The 14387-nt window shown below is 38.6% G+C and overlaps 1 protein-coding gene across 2 annotated transcripts in view; it reads left to right on the top strand.

Annotated features, from left to right (window-relative positions):
* Positions 1-14387, top strand: part of ZRANB1 (zinc finger RANBP2-type containing 1) — a 45058-nt gene that overhangs the window by 24198 nt on the left and 6473 nt on the right. For both annotated transcript variants that reach the window (XM_075717723.1, XM_075717722.1), the window contains exons 4-9: positions 3388-3575; positions 5024-5177; positions 7564-7635; positions 8501-8699; positions 12315-12435; positions 13313-13442. In XM_075717723.1, coding sequence (XP_075573838.1) covers positions 3388-3575; positions 5024-5177; positions 7564-7635; positions 8501-8699; positions 12315-12435; positions 13313-13442 — 864 coding nt within the window. The remainder of the gene's footprint in view (positions 1-3387; positions 3576-5023; positions 5178-7563; positions 7636-8500; positions 8700-12314; positions 12436-13312; positions 13443-14387) is intronic.

The following is a 14387-nucleotide window of genomic DNA, read 5'->3' as shown; positions in this document are numbered from 1 at the left end:
ACATCACCATCCCTCCATGAGCTGTAACTGGGCTAGTTTGATGGGTGATTTCACACACCATCACTGTTCTTCACTTCTAGGTAAAGTATGGCCAACCCTATACCTAAAACACATTTACAGTCTCAATTTTTTAAATAAGGCCTAGAAAGCATATACAGTTTGCCTGGTTTTGATGTATGTATTGATTTTTAGCTTAAACTTCATCAGTGAGGTTTAGAAATGTACTTTTTAAATGACATCTTATATCACAATTTCAGTAATTAATGCTAGGACATGGGGCTTTTAGGAATGTCAAGTATTGCAAGACATGGGAATAAACTGCAGGAACTGGCAGTGCTGCGTACAGCACATGTCACTGATTTGGATCCTTATTGCAGCTTGTAGCTGTTAGGGCTTGAAGGCGTTGCCAGACCTCACATGACCGCCTCCAGCATCAGTCTTATCCTCGGTTGTTGCTGAGGTTTGGTTAAGAGTGGGATGGTAATAGTTGCCTCAGCAGCTGAGGGTGCGGTCTTAAAAAGGATAATGACAAATATGAATTGACCCTGCGCTGGCTTAAGGCTGTAGTAGCGTGTACTACTGTGTAGTGTGTGCTTGACAGGCTGGACGACTGGAACTGTTGTGATGATTTGGGTCTGATTGTCATTGAAAGATCGCTTTGGGGATGTTTGATTGTTTGAATTTCAAAATTAGTCTGGGATATTTGGATTGTTAGAGTGGCTACCTAGCAGTATTGGGTGGTCGTTGGTATGTTTGTCATTGGGTGGTGTGGTAGAAGGTGCAGACGTGGTAACTGGAATGTTTCTCCTGTCAATAGAAGTGGTTAAGATATAAAAGGGTATGAAGTGGCTAACTGGTCTTTAACAAGATGCCTTTCCTAAATTAATATAATAATAAAAAAAAAAATTAAAGGTGCCAAAAGGTAGCAGAGAATCTGCTCTTCCATCAAGATTCTTCTTTCCCTGTGGATTCTTGGGTGTTTGCTAACAGGTGATCTTGTGCCACAGCTGTAGTATGACTCATTTTAAGAGGGTGGGTCATGAGAAGTTGTCTGACTTTGCTATCTATGTATACATACATATCTACCTTAAAAAAAAAAAAAAAAAGTCAGTTTGCTGCATTTGTTTGGAAAGATATATCACAAGCAGCCTTGGTATTGCCTTATCAGTGGCATAAATGTGATTGCATGGAAATAAAATGCTACACTTGGCATTCTTGTTAGGGATGCAGCATTTATGGACAAAACCATACCTTTTGCTTCGGTATGTTTTAGTTCCACCCAGAAGTGGAAATATTGCAACAGGAACACAACTATGTTGGTCGTGCATCCCATATTGCATTCCTTTGATGCATGTTTTGGAGGACATCTTGAAATCCAGTGAATTTTCAGTGTTTATTTCCCTTCACTGAAGTAGCTTTTCTCCATCAGTAGCAGCCCCTTTCTTGAAAAGAAAATATTTTTTATCAGCAAAGTTCTAACTCTTATGGAACAAGAACTAAAATAACATAACTCTTGTCTAACTAGTTCTTTAACTCATCTGGGGTGCATACACAGGCAGGCACTTCAGCAGAATGAGACACTAATGCTGGAGTAGAATGGGAATGTCTTCCTGTACAGGCAGACCAGAAACATGAATCGGAAATCTAAGAAATTGTCATTCTGTGTTTTCATTCTGCCCTGGCCTGTTAGGACTTTTTGAGTCCTTGATGAATGGGTAGATGTATGACTGAAATTTGCAGTTAAGTTTGTATTCTGGAACTTCTCTGCTTTAGACCACCGTTGAAATGAATAATCTAACTTTTATCTGTAGAGGCTTACTAAGCAGAGCTGATAATTTTGTAAAAAGTCTTGCACTGATAATCCGTTTCGCCCCCTACATTTCTTCCGAAAGCTTTATAATCTCAGTATGGAAAATGATAGACTTCTTGGCTGAGCTAAGAATGCTTTCCTAAATCCTGGATTAACCAGCAACTGAGCGGTTAGTGTGCTTCTTTGGTAGTAGGCAGTTCAATTTGTTGTATTGTTGTTTGGGTTTTTTTGTTTTGGTGGGGTTTTTTGGTTGGTTGGGGATTTTCTTTGGGTGGTGGGGTGTTTTTGGGGGTGTGGGGGTTTGGTGGGGGTTTTTTTGTCTGTTGTTTGAATCTTAGTCCTGAATGGGAGTGAGTGGCCTGATTGAGACTTACCTCTTTCCCTTCTGATCAATTTTTGAGTCTTGGTAAGCAAATTGAGAGAAAGATAGACTTGAATCTCAATTTCCAGCCTCATGGCCTCTGCTCAACTGCTGACTCTTGGGAGTTGGCAAGGAGGTTTAGCTACAGAAAATAGGGTTTTCTCGTTCTGTGATCTGCGCTCACTCTTTTCTGTTAATCGAGCTGCTGCAAATAGGGCTGCTTCTCAATAGTGAATCAGAAATATTCTGTTTACTTCTCTATTAAAGATGGCTTTAAGATCACTTTTCTGCTTCCTGAGTTCAGCATTGCACTGTTCTCTTATGAAGCATATATCTAAAATAGAATCTTTATATTTGAAGGAGTTTCTACATTTAGGAAGTCTTATATTGGAACCAAGACTGTTAACACCACCACGTCTTGTTGATGGTGTATCCTGATAACTGCGGCTAAAGAATGCATTCAGCATCAATGGTCTTGATACGAAGCATGGTACCGAAGTTAGAGATTCCCAGGGACCCTAGAAGACATTAGTGTGCCCCCCCGCCCCCCCCTTTGGTTTAGAAAGTACACACAGTGTATGTGTGTAATTTCTCTTTAATTCCGTTTTAATAGAGCACCCTGAATGATAACTGTGTAAGTTCAATTAGCAGCAGAGATGGTGAGCTGAAGAGAAACTTTGTGCTCTGTACCCTCTTCCAACACTGTTTTTAAACCATATTTGGGGGAGAAAAACAACCAAACAAACTTTTATTCCCAAAACCTTTTAATAGATCTGTTTCTTGCATCCAGTAGTTTGTTTTTAAGATAAGTTAAAAGGGAAGATACAGTACTCAAACTAATCTCTGTACTATGAATGAATGACTTTCCCTCAGTACTGCTGATCAAATGAAACGCTAGTGAGTGTGTTATGCTTGGTATTTCATCAAGGGTCCTCAGCACCACTTCATAGCTGGCTTTTGATCTAACATATCTGCCAACTACTTTGGATAGTGGAGATGGTCTAGGTGGTGAGGTAAGTGTAAATATTTTGTAGTCTTCTGTTTCAAAGAAGAAATAAAAAAATTTGCAAGTTTCTTGGTATGCAGTTGATCTTCGTATGTTAGGTCTCTATCAGAATAGATAGAGGTAAACTGTGTTCAATAAGGTGGTTTGATCCAGAGTGGCTCATTCACTAGCTAAAATGAATTGGGTGTTTTGGTTTTTTTTTTCCTTCAGGAGTTGTAGAAGGTGATTTAGCTGCTGTTGAAGCTTACAAGTCATCAGGAGGAGATATTGCCCGCCAGCTTACTGCAGATGAAGTACGCCTGCTAAATCGCCCTTCTGCTTTTGACGTTGGGTACACGCTTGTACATCTGGCGATACGCTTTCAGAGACAAGATATGCTAGCAATTTTGCTTACGGAGGTGAGTTACTTTGGCCCTTGCATAGATTGAATAGGAACCTTACGTAACTGTACTGTTGTTTGCAGCCAGTGACATGTAACTTTATTTGCTAGAAGATAGAGGCTAATAGTATTAGAATACATGAGTGGCTGCTTTGTGCCTTTGATGTTTCTACTTAAGAAGCGAGTTTACTTTAAGACTGTATGTATGTGGTGGTCTTGAGGACGTTCAGTTTTCCCCTTAATGAGCAGTCTTGGCACATGTTCTGACCTTACTGGCAGTGGAAGTGAGCTATTGTGAGCCTTCCTGTGCTTTGGGTGGGGGAGAGGAAATGCCCTGAAAGCAAAACACTGAGATCAATGACAGTGTAGTTTTTTCTGAGTTTTGTTAATGAATAAGTCTACCTGGTCTTTCTTCCCTGTTTTCTTTTGGGGAGCTTCTCTTCTAGAGAAAGGCAAACTTCTTGCTTTGCAGAATTGCTGCATTTTTTCCACTCTGCCCATTTTATAGACTGGTTGGTTGCTCTCTGTGGTCTTCTTGCTCTTGCATGTTCCATTTCCTTGTATATTTTTGTACAGTCCACCTCACTTCTGGTGGTCTTTGCCCTCCTCCGTCTTTGCCCTCTTACTAGGCCCATAAGTAAATCTGTTGTGTTTTGGGGTTTTTTTTGGTCTGTTTTCTTTGTCTCAGACTTCTGGTTCCTCACCTGATTAGAGCCCAATTTTTATTCTGCTTCCTTCCTTCTTTTGATGCGTAATGCAATTCTGAAAGCGTGTGTTCCTCAGGAGCATGTAAGGATGATGGAATGCACAGGGTTGAGTAATTAAAGAGTAGATGAAGCAAGACAAATGTAGCTAAAGCCTTGAGAAAAGTATATATTTATATATGGCTAATATCAGTAGTTCTGTACTGCTTACTTAGCTATCTGGGTAGATGGAGTTATAAGTTTAAAAACAAGTTTTTTAAATATATCTAGTGTCATCCCTGTGTCACTTGCCCTGTATCATTGAATGAGTTCCTGCTGCCAGTGAAGATTAGAATCTGAAGAAATATAAGTATCTTAGATTAATAGTTTTTGGAAAGATTCTTTGTAGGAAACTACTATCTTGTACTGTGGTAATGAAGTTCTTTGTTAAATGTAGACTGGGCTCATGCATAAGATTTGAGGTATATTTACTATTGTTATCTAGCTCTTATCTATTTTTTTTTTTTGCTTTCCTTTTCCTGCTGGAATTGGTCACCTGTTAATCACTTCTTTGATTTAAAGAGGTTTTTAACCAGCTTTATGTTATCAGCTCCATGACAAATGAGACATTCATTCATTAAACATTTAATCTTTCAGGGTACCATTGTTTATACTTCTGTTGCATTATTTGCTGACAAAATACTGTCTGCTGGTGGTTATCACTCCTAAGTTGTTGTATTTAACTAGAAATAATACTGAGCGCAGTAACTGTGTTATGTTACAGGTATCACAACATGCAGCGAAGTGCATTCCTGCCATGGTGTGTCCAGAGGTCACGGAACAAATTCGTCGTGAAATTGCTGCATCTCTTCATCAACGAAAGGGAGACTTTGCTTGCTATTTTCTCACTGACCTTGTAACATTTACGTTACCTGCAGGTAGTTACAAAATTCTTCTTACTGATGGAAGATTTTTTTTTGTTGAGAATTGCTTGTTTTGGGTGTATACTTTGACTTTCTGATGGTGGTGGTGTGTGTGTATAGGTTTTATTTATTAAGCTTTAATAGCTTAGGTCAGATCTAGTAGTTGAATTTGCTTAGTAATATTCAGTTTTTGCACACTTCAACCCATACGTTGTTCCTGTGAACATCTGTTGTCCTCTTTAGACACGAGCAAATTGAAGAAAAGTGCTGTATTCTAAGGAAAGGCTGTTTTTAAAGTTAAGATTGGAGCCCAGACGTAGCCACATAGCTATGTTAGTCCTTTCCATTAAGGCCCAGAGCTATTCTTTGCATTTGTACCTGGTTATAGCAATAGCACTTTTTGAATACTTTTGAGGTACTTTGCAATCAAGAGAATGTTTGTCTATTAACAAAAAACTATTGGAAGACTTTTAATCTTCAATAGCTGTTTCCTTTAATAGAAATGCTACCAGAGGTAAGAAAATTGCATAGATGAAAACTGTACTAATCAGCAGATCTGTTTGTCTTTCTGATAAAGCAGTAGCATTCTAAGAATTATGTTTGGAACCTCTTTGGTTGAGTGTTACCTGATCTCTTCAGAAAGTCTGGATAATATTTACCACTTGTCTACAACGTTCTGTTTGAGGTGCTGTATTCAGTCTTACTCTGTGGGTCACGTATGAGAGGCAGACGGTGTGGGTGTACGAAGTGTCTACAGACTAACACTTCATTACTGTTTGGGGGAGAGAGGGAAAGAGGGTAACAGAATGATTTTGTAACACACATGAGAAATGTTGCTCTCACCAGAACTAAGGAATTTGTTCAGTATTTTCAGGAGACACATCTTAAACCACTGCGCAGCTTTTTGACATGTGTAATAGCCATTAAATAATTAAGGAATAAGAATGTTCAAGAGCTTCTGTACATCAAGACTGTCAGTGTATTTCCAGTTCCATCACGCTTAGTCAACTGAACATTGTTTGTACTCAACAGTCAGCATTTGGTCTCAAGACAGCATTTCCAAGGATAGTGGTATAAATCACACAATCCTATTAGGATATTACCTATACGATGTAGTTTAGGAACCAGGTTCCGCTCTTAATCTTTCAAATAAATAGATAGGATCCTCCTGAAGAGCCAATGCACAGACATTAGATTGCAAAACTTTCAAATTGATTGCCGGCCACTGTAAGCTGGTCTTAGTTTAAAAAAGCAATTATACAAAAAAAAAAAAAAAGGAAAAACCACCCCCCAACACCCTGCCTGCACCAGTAGCAACTCATGTGCCTAAATGTGGACTTCACTTTTAGAAGCCCTGGGGTATTGGATGTCCAAGCAGGGCTGGCAGATCTGACACTGGAATTAAGAGAGATCTTCGTGCCCTTGAAATACCACTTAGAGCCCAGTCATTATCCCCTAGACTGCCTGAAGGGATACTAGATGTTTCTGTTTAACTATTTGATTTACTACCTTACTTAAGTTTCATGATTGTGCTGAAGCTAGTGAAGCTTCTTTAGATGCTGATCTGCCTAGCAACCCTTTACTGCTTATCCTGTATTGAAATGCAGGCCCTGAGCAAATCTTTAGTAGCGAATGTTTGAGTTTTAGAACATGTGTTTATTGTTTTATGTGATACAGGAGTTACAGGAGTTTTGCCAACTACACAATTTTCTGCAACCTCACCCCCCCCCCCCCCCCCCCCCTTTTTTTTTTAATAATGGTAGATCCACAGTTGCAGATCCTGTCTGTAAAGCTCTTGGAACAGTTGTCAATAGTAGCATTTTCCGTATCATAGCTCAATAGTTTTCCCATTTCTTGTTTTCTCACCGTCAAAGTGTGGCCTGCAGACCATTGGGGTTCTCTGAACTATTTTGTTGAAGTCTGCATGAAATGACTAAGAAAATGGGTGTTCTGTACAAGAACAAGTCTCTCGGCAAACTGTACCTGTCCATCAGGGGAGACCGGGGAGGTGAAGTCATTTAGATGGGTGGAAAACTACTGCTTAGGACTGAAGCTGTCCTAAATATAGTAGGGTTGAAAATACTCCCCCCACCCTCCGCCCCAAAGTGGCTCTTTACTTCACTTTCTCCCTCAGAGAAATCCATTCATACCCTATGTGTGCTGTGACGATCCTTTCTGCATAAAAGGTATGACAGTCAGTCTGAGATGCATATCTACTTCAGTGTGCTCTATGAAGCCTGTGGTCACAAATGATAGATCTGAAAATAATAGTAGCTTTTCAGAGGAGACATTAGGGACGATAGGGTGAAAGGTGTTGCATAAGTTGTTCTGAGCATCAGCTGGTAACATGTCTCTTACAGTAACATTAAATGACTTTTGTATTTGCTTTCTATTTTTCCAGATATTGAAGACTTACCACCCACAGTCCAAGAAAAGTTATTTGACGAAGTACTTGACAGAGATGTTCAGAAAGGTAAATGAAGCATAGAATAGTTTGGGTTGGAAGGGACCTCCAAAGATCATCCAGTCCAACCCCCCCCATGAGCAGGGACATCTTCAACCAGATCAGGGTGCTCAGAGCCCCGTCCAACCTGACCTGGAATGTTTCCAGGGATGGGGCATCTACCATGTCTCTGGGCAACCCGTGCCAGTGCTTCATCACCCTTGTCGTAAAAAATGTCTTCCTTTTATCTGCTCTGAATCTACCCTCTTTTAAATTAAAACCATTACCCCTTGTCCTGTTGCAACAGGCCCTGCTAAAACGTCTGTCCTCTGAGAATGGCTAGAATCTCTCCTTGCTTTTCATGAGAGAAAATTATTTTTAAAAAAGTGCGTGCGTGTATATATGCGTGTTGTTGCCTGAATTTGTTTTAAATATAGATTTGATGCTTTCAAGTTAATATTCACTCTGGAATTATTTTCATTTTAACATTTACAGTCTGTCTATGAGGCAGAGAGAGAATGGAGTCTGCAGAAATTATGTTTGTAATGTATCTTTGAATTTTAAAGATTTTTAAAGCTTTACAGTTTTAAGTCACAAGCTCTTTAAAGAAAACTGAACAAATTTTTCCACTTCAGTAATGATCCTCAAACAAATGTGAAGCTTTGTTTAAGGCTATGGTTTGTTTGGTTGGTTTTTTCCTCCTTTTCTTGACAGTATTTTGCCCAAGGAATTCCTTTAGCCATTGTAGTTCACCTCGTTTTGTAGTATGACAGAAAACTTAGTTCTATGCATGTAAATGGGTACATTGTTGAGATTATGCCATTACTGTGCTGTTCAGATTCTCTGAGACTTCAAATGAATACAGGTTTTAAAAGAAGTTATTGTCATGTTGCAGAGCTAGAAGAGGAATCTCCCATTATTAACTGGTCACTGGAACTGGGTACGCGCTTGGACAGCAGATTGTATGCACTTTGGAATCGGACTGCAGGGGACTGCCTGCTTGATTCAGTACTACAAGCCACTTGGGGCATTTACGACAAGGATTCAGTGCTGCGGAAGGCTCTTCACGACAGTTTACATGACTGCTCACATTGGTAAGTTAGTTTTTATGTCAACTTTAAAGATAGCTTTCCATGTAGTGTAGTAGTTGATAGCAGCACAGTATTAAAAAGAAAAACAACCACCACTCCCCAATTTACGGGGGATTGTGTGCGTCAAAGATGTTGAGTCACAGCGTGATTTGTGTAGTAAACTAGATCTAGCATACTTTAAATGTGAGCGCTGGAAACTCGGACATTCTGAACTCTGTGACGGTATGTGATATTCAGCAAGTAGCCTTTAAAACAGAGCAAAATACTTCATGCTGTGTGCTTGTCAAGAGTGCGCTAACTACAGTTAAGACTGGAATTCACTTGCAATGTAAATCATGCACATGCCATGCCTTGCTGCTGTTGGTGGAAGCTTTGCAGAAGATTGTTGATAGAAGATAGCCTCTTATTCCTGTATAAACTTTTCAGTATTTTCATTCCATCTGCTTAGTTACAGCTTTATTCAGTATTGCTCTTTTTGTTCCTGTTCTGTCTGCTAAAATAATGGCAGCAAAGCAGAGTGGTGACATTTAACTAGTGCTGTCATTTGGCCATAGAATTAATGTATCATTCGGTAAAAAAACTCTTGTTGTTTTACTCTGGCAACCTTCTTTAGTCTGATACTGTGGTTTGCCTCTGCTAGAGGAAGAATTCTTAGAGTTGGCCCCCCAGCAGTATCCACCAGCTCTGAAGTGTGTAATGGGACTAAGGGAAGAGATTGATAAAGACTAACAGTGTAAGACAGGCGATTGTAGATTAGATGTTCTTGTAGTCAAGGGCAAGAGAAACACTCTCAGCAGGCATACTTAAGAAAGAGCCTGTCCCCTTGCTCTATGTGCTGTACAGGAAGTCAACAACAAAGGTTAATTTTAGGGGTACCTATAAGTAGCTTTTGTGATTACTGTTCCCAACTGCCTGCTCTTTGGAGAAAACTCCCCAAATTAGCATCCAGAGTGGGAGTCAATAAAGTGGTGCTTCAGTAACAGTTCTCCCGAGAACCTGTTTCCGAATTGGGTCTGTCACTGCTTTAGAGTTGTTTATAATGGAGTGTGCATCTCGACCATGCAGGAATGTCCCTGGCATCACAAGCAGTTCCCCTGAGGCCAGAACAGAAATTTATGATAGATCAGGTTTTGTTCTTTATGGTAACAAAACCAAGCATGGTATCCAAAAACATGCTGCAAACTATTGAGGTTTAAACCAATCTTTCAAAAATGTTAGTGTTAACTGTCGTTGACTTACTGTTGTATCTAACATAACACTCATTATTTAGAGTGTATTAAATCTGGCTAAGCTTTTCAGTTCATGTTCTAGACAGAATTTGTATCTTACTCTGAATTTATTTAATCTTTATCCTTACTGGAAGCACAGTTTTTTGGTTTTTTTTTAACCAATTTCTGTGTTCTTTTTAGTTGTTTGAATGCAGTTAGCTATCTTCAGTCTGGATAATCTTATTTGCTAGTGCGTTGTCAGAAAAATTAGAAGTCTTTTAGTTAAGTTCTGTTGTAAGTTGATCATCGTATACATCCTGTACTTGCTGTATAGATTCTGTGTTGGCCAAGATACATTTACTTTTACTTTTTTGGGATAGGGTGTGTAGCAGATAGGAAGTGACATTGTCGTAACTGGCTTTAATGATAGTTGCTGAAGGAATAGGCTCATCAGTGCAATCACTGCTCTCAACAACAGTATGCTTAAACTTTTTCATCTAGTGGAATTGTTCTTCAAAGCCTTCATAAAGATGCTTAAAACCGGGTATTTTTTATAGTCGCACACAGAGCACTCCTGTAACGCATTTGGCCTCATTTTGTTTTGTTTGTTTAGATGCTGAACAAAGAAGAATCTATTTATTAGAGACAGTCTAGTGTCTGGTACTCAGAAAAAGCTCAGTAGCGAAGTTCCCAGAGGCTCTGGCCTGTGGAGTCTTTTCCACTCACCTTTTGAATGACTACACTTTCTTAGTTTACCAATTTGTCCCTTTTTATATTCCACTGTTAGCTTTTGATGGAGAATGTGCGTATGCCCTAAGCTGGCTTTCAGATTTTTTTTTCCCAGATGCATTCAGTTCTCTTGTGTTAAAATGAAAAGTCTGTTTTACATGAGAGCAAAATCTTGAGCCTTGACTTCTGTCTACAAGGCTACCGCCTGTTGAATATCCACAGATAACTTGTGTGTGTGTCTAACTCAAAGAAGAAACTTCTTTAGGAAAACATTTCCACAGGAGAGCTTTTATGGGGTAGTTTCTGTTTTGTTTCTTTTGGTTGTGGGGTTGGTTTGTTTGTTTTTTAGCAGAATCCGATTAAACTTATTTCAGGACACCTAGCAATTAATTCACTTAGCACAAGGTGTTTGGATATTTCTGGGGAAAAACAGGCAAAATATCTAGCAGCTGCAAAGATGGAAGCAGTTGATGTATTTGGATAGAAAATGGAATGTAGATAGACCCAGCAGATTCCCTGTAGATGTATGACTGTGAGTAAGCACGTAGACCTATTAAAATGCCTTACTAGTAGGTCTCTTAAGCCATGCAAAGGTTTTAGCTGTACTTGGGAAAGCCAGCCTGGTTGGTGACAGCTGTTACAGACACCAGGATTTTAGGATGATTATTACATCTTTACTGAAAGCATAGGAAAGGTTTCTTACATGCTCACTGTCTGTTAATTTTCTTGGATTTTAATTAAATGAGTTCATTTCAATGACTTTTTTAATAAGCTGAACTTCAGAATGGTTTCTTTGTATTCACAGTAAAGGCCATTGTCTAAAAGTTGGCTTAGGACTCTTCGCTCAACCCATGTTCCTAATATGAGGCTGTGGCCTTTCCACAGTGCAGTGATTGGACTGAGTTTAAAATTTTAAAAAGCCAGCATCTGCTTTTTAATGTGTAGGTCATTTTTCTTTGTAATCGATTAAGAAAGATAACACATTAAGACTAAACTAGCGTACAGAAATACTAATTTTAATTTAAACAAAAAAATAGAAATCCTGTGACTTTAAAACTTTCAGTGTAAATCGGATTAATCCCACTTTCTATATTTGATTCGTATCCATGCTGCTTTGTAACTGTTCCATATAATGTGAAATTACCATACTCTTCCCTCCAAAAAGTAATATAAAACAGATTCTGCCTCTTAACCACGGTTTATTTGAAGCTGATATGCAAGTACTTTGGAGTTAATTGGCTTGTGATATGGTCAACAGTAGAGAATATCTGATTGTTTGTATGAGAAGAATGAGCAGCTCCTCTTATGTGAAATGGAATGTCTTGGTTTTGTTCCCTGTACATCAACACTTAAAAATAAATAAGCCTAAATAAGGCTTCAGAAAAACCTATTACACCAAGTATCAAACTAGCCAGCAGCCTGTTAGGAACTTGCATTTATTACGGCATGTTTACTGTAGGCATTGCAATCCCAAGTGATTTCTTAAATGAGGTTAGTAAATGGAGTCTCCTGAAGATTTAAAACAAACAAACAGTTTTATTGATGTACACTCTCTTTCTTCCCCCTTCTCTACAGCGTTGGGATAAAGAATTATAGGGGTTGAATATTGCTATATTGCTGTCAGGTGTATGGTGGTTGAGTAAATATTTTTGTCTTTACCGCTCTTTATCTAACGTTTTAGGTTCTACACACGCTGGAAAGAGTGGGAATCGTGGTATTCCCAAAGCTTTGGTTTACATTTCTCATTGCGAGAGGAACAGTGGCAGGAAGATTGGGCATTCATACTCTCTCTTGCGAGCCAGGTAAGAAAGCTGCTTTGTAAGATGGCTGTGAGAAAGGATATCTTCATCTTGCCGAAAAGAAATTTTAAAAACTCAAAGTGTGCTTCAGGAATAAGAATTTTCATGTATGAAGGAAAACATTCCTCTTAAGCCAGCAATCTTAAAGTATGACTGGGTAGACTTTTCCTGCCAAGATGGAAAAGTTCATTTAAAATTCTAATTTTTGAGCTTACCATTAAGCAGTACGGTACAAAAAAAGTCTGTTTCTTTTGGTGTCAGAGCGAAGTCTGTACAATTAACGAATGCACAATCATCTATTTAATGTCCTGCCTCCTAGCTCCTGCAACACTTACCACCCAGAAAATATCTACAAATCTGTAAGCTTACACTACTAAAACTTCAGCAAGCTGACATTTTATAACTCCCCTCCAAAATGAGACTTACATTCCTATAAGCTTCCAACTACAGCAATATTTTTAACTCCTCTTTTAAAGTATAAATGTGATCTTGGTGCTATTTTCTTGTTATTTGTTTTGGATGTGCTCTTTTCCTATCATGAAAAGGTATTTACCTTAACCTTTTCTCAGATGAGTGAATTATTTTTAGACTAAACATTATGTAGAGTTTCACTTTTAACTGGGGAATGAAATATGTTAGATTGAATCTGGGCAATAGGACAAAGAATTATTACTGACAGATTAAGTTCTTGTGCAAGCTGAAATGTTTTTGCTTATTTCCAACTGATATGTAATAGTCTTCCAGTCTCTCGTTTTTCCTGTCAAAGCTAGATCACTCTTAAAAGGATTTTCTGTCTCAATTTGGAGACTGTATTTCAAATTTCAAAGTAGAGAATGATGAGTTCTGTTTCAAGTGTTGTCTTCCTTTGTGTTTGGTTCAGCCTGGAGCGAGTTTGGAGCAGACACACATTTTTGTACTTGCACATATTCTTAGAAGACCAATTATAGTTTATGGAGTAAAATATTATAAGAGTTTCCGAGGAGAAACATTAGGATATACCCGCTTTCAAGGTAAGCCTTTAATTTTTCAAATTTAGTTTTAAAAAATGTTCAGCTATAAGTCATAAACATAAAGGAAGTTGAAGGGACAGTGACATTAAGCTACTAACTGGAAGAGGATGGAATTATGTTGTAGGTAAATTTTTATTAGCCATTTAAAAAAGAACAGAACAATCTCCTCAGACCTTGCAGTTTTTCATTGTATAGTGGGCGTGCTGCCTGTAGCCACAGCAAAAATGTGTTTTGACCTCCACTCAACATGCCTTTAATCTATAATTGATATAAAATACTCTGATCATGAAAACTTACTGAAATTTGTGTGGTTTGTACTGCTGTAAGACACAAGAGGTTTAATAAACGGAATTTGAAATTCCATTTGCTTGTGGTACTAATGGCTGTAGATGTTCATTTTGGAAACTAAACTGTATTTAGCATTTTCTGAAGGAGGCTCATGAAGTTGGGGGCAAGGCAGGCAGAAGGTGTTTGCATTGGCATAGTTTGTCACCAGAGTGACAGCGGTATCTGCTGGCTGCTCTTTCGGGATGAAGGGGCATGCCTTGTCATTCGCAGAGGGCGATTTGTGAAGCAGCCCTTAAGAGCAGTGAAAAGGAGTTGCCCTTAAAGCAAGAGGCAAGGGGATACAAAGAAGGGTAGAGAAATTAAAGTAGGGTGGAGAATGATAAAGTTGAGCTGGGGTTTTTTGTAGTTGATTAAAGTAAAAGAGGTGGCAACTTGAATGTATGCCATAGAGGCTGAAAAGGAAGGAATTTCGTTCATAAATGCTCTACCAACAGTTATTATGCAAGGTATAAGATTAGGTAACCTGGTTACAATTACAAAATATTGATTGGCTGATAATGTAAATCTCACTCTCTGTAAAAGTGAATTCCATGATGTAGTTGAAAGGAAGTTTTTAAAATTTGTATCTGCTTCAGTAATTCACACTTTACAACAAGT

Source organism: Pelecanus crispus, chromosome 10 (genome assembly GCF_030463565.1).
Source record: "Pelecanus crispus isolate bPelCri1 chromosome 10, bPelCri1.pri, whole genome shotgun sequence".
Taxonomy (NCBI): Eukaryota; Metazoa; Chordata; class Aves; order Pelecaniformes; family Pelecanidae; genus Pelecanus; species Pelecanus crispus.
This window is presented reverse-complemented; position numbering and strand designations above follow the sequence as displayed.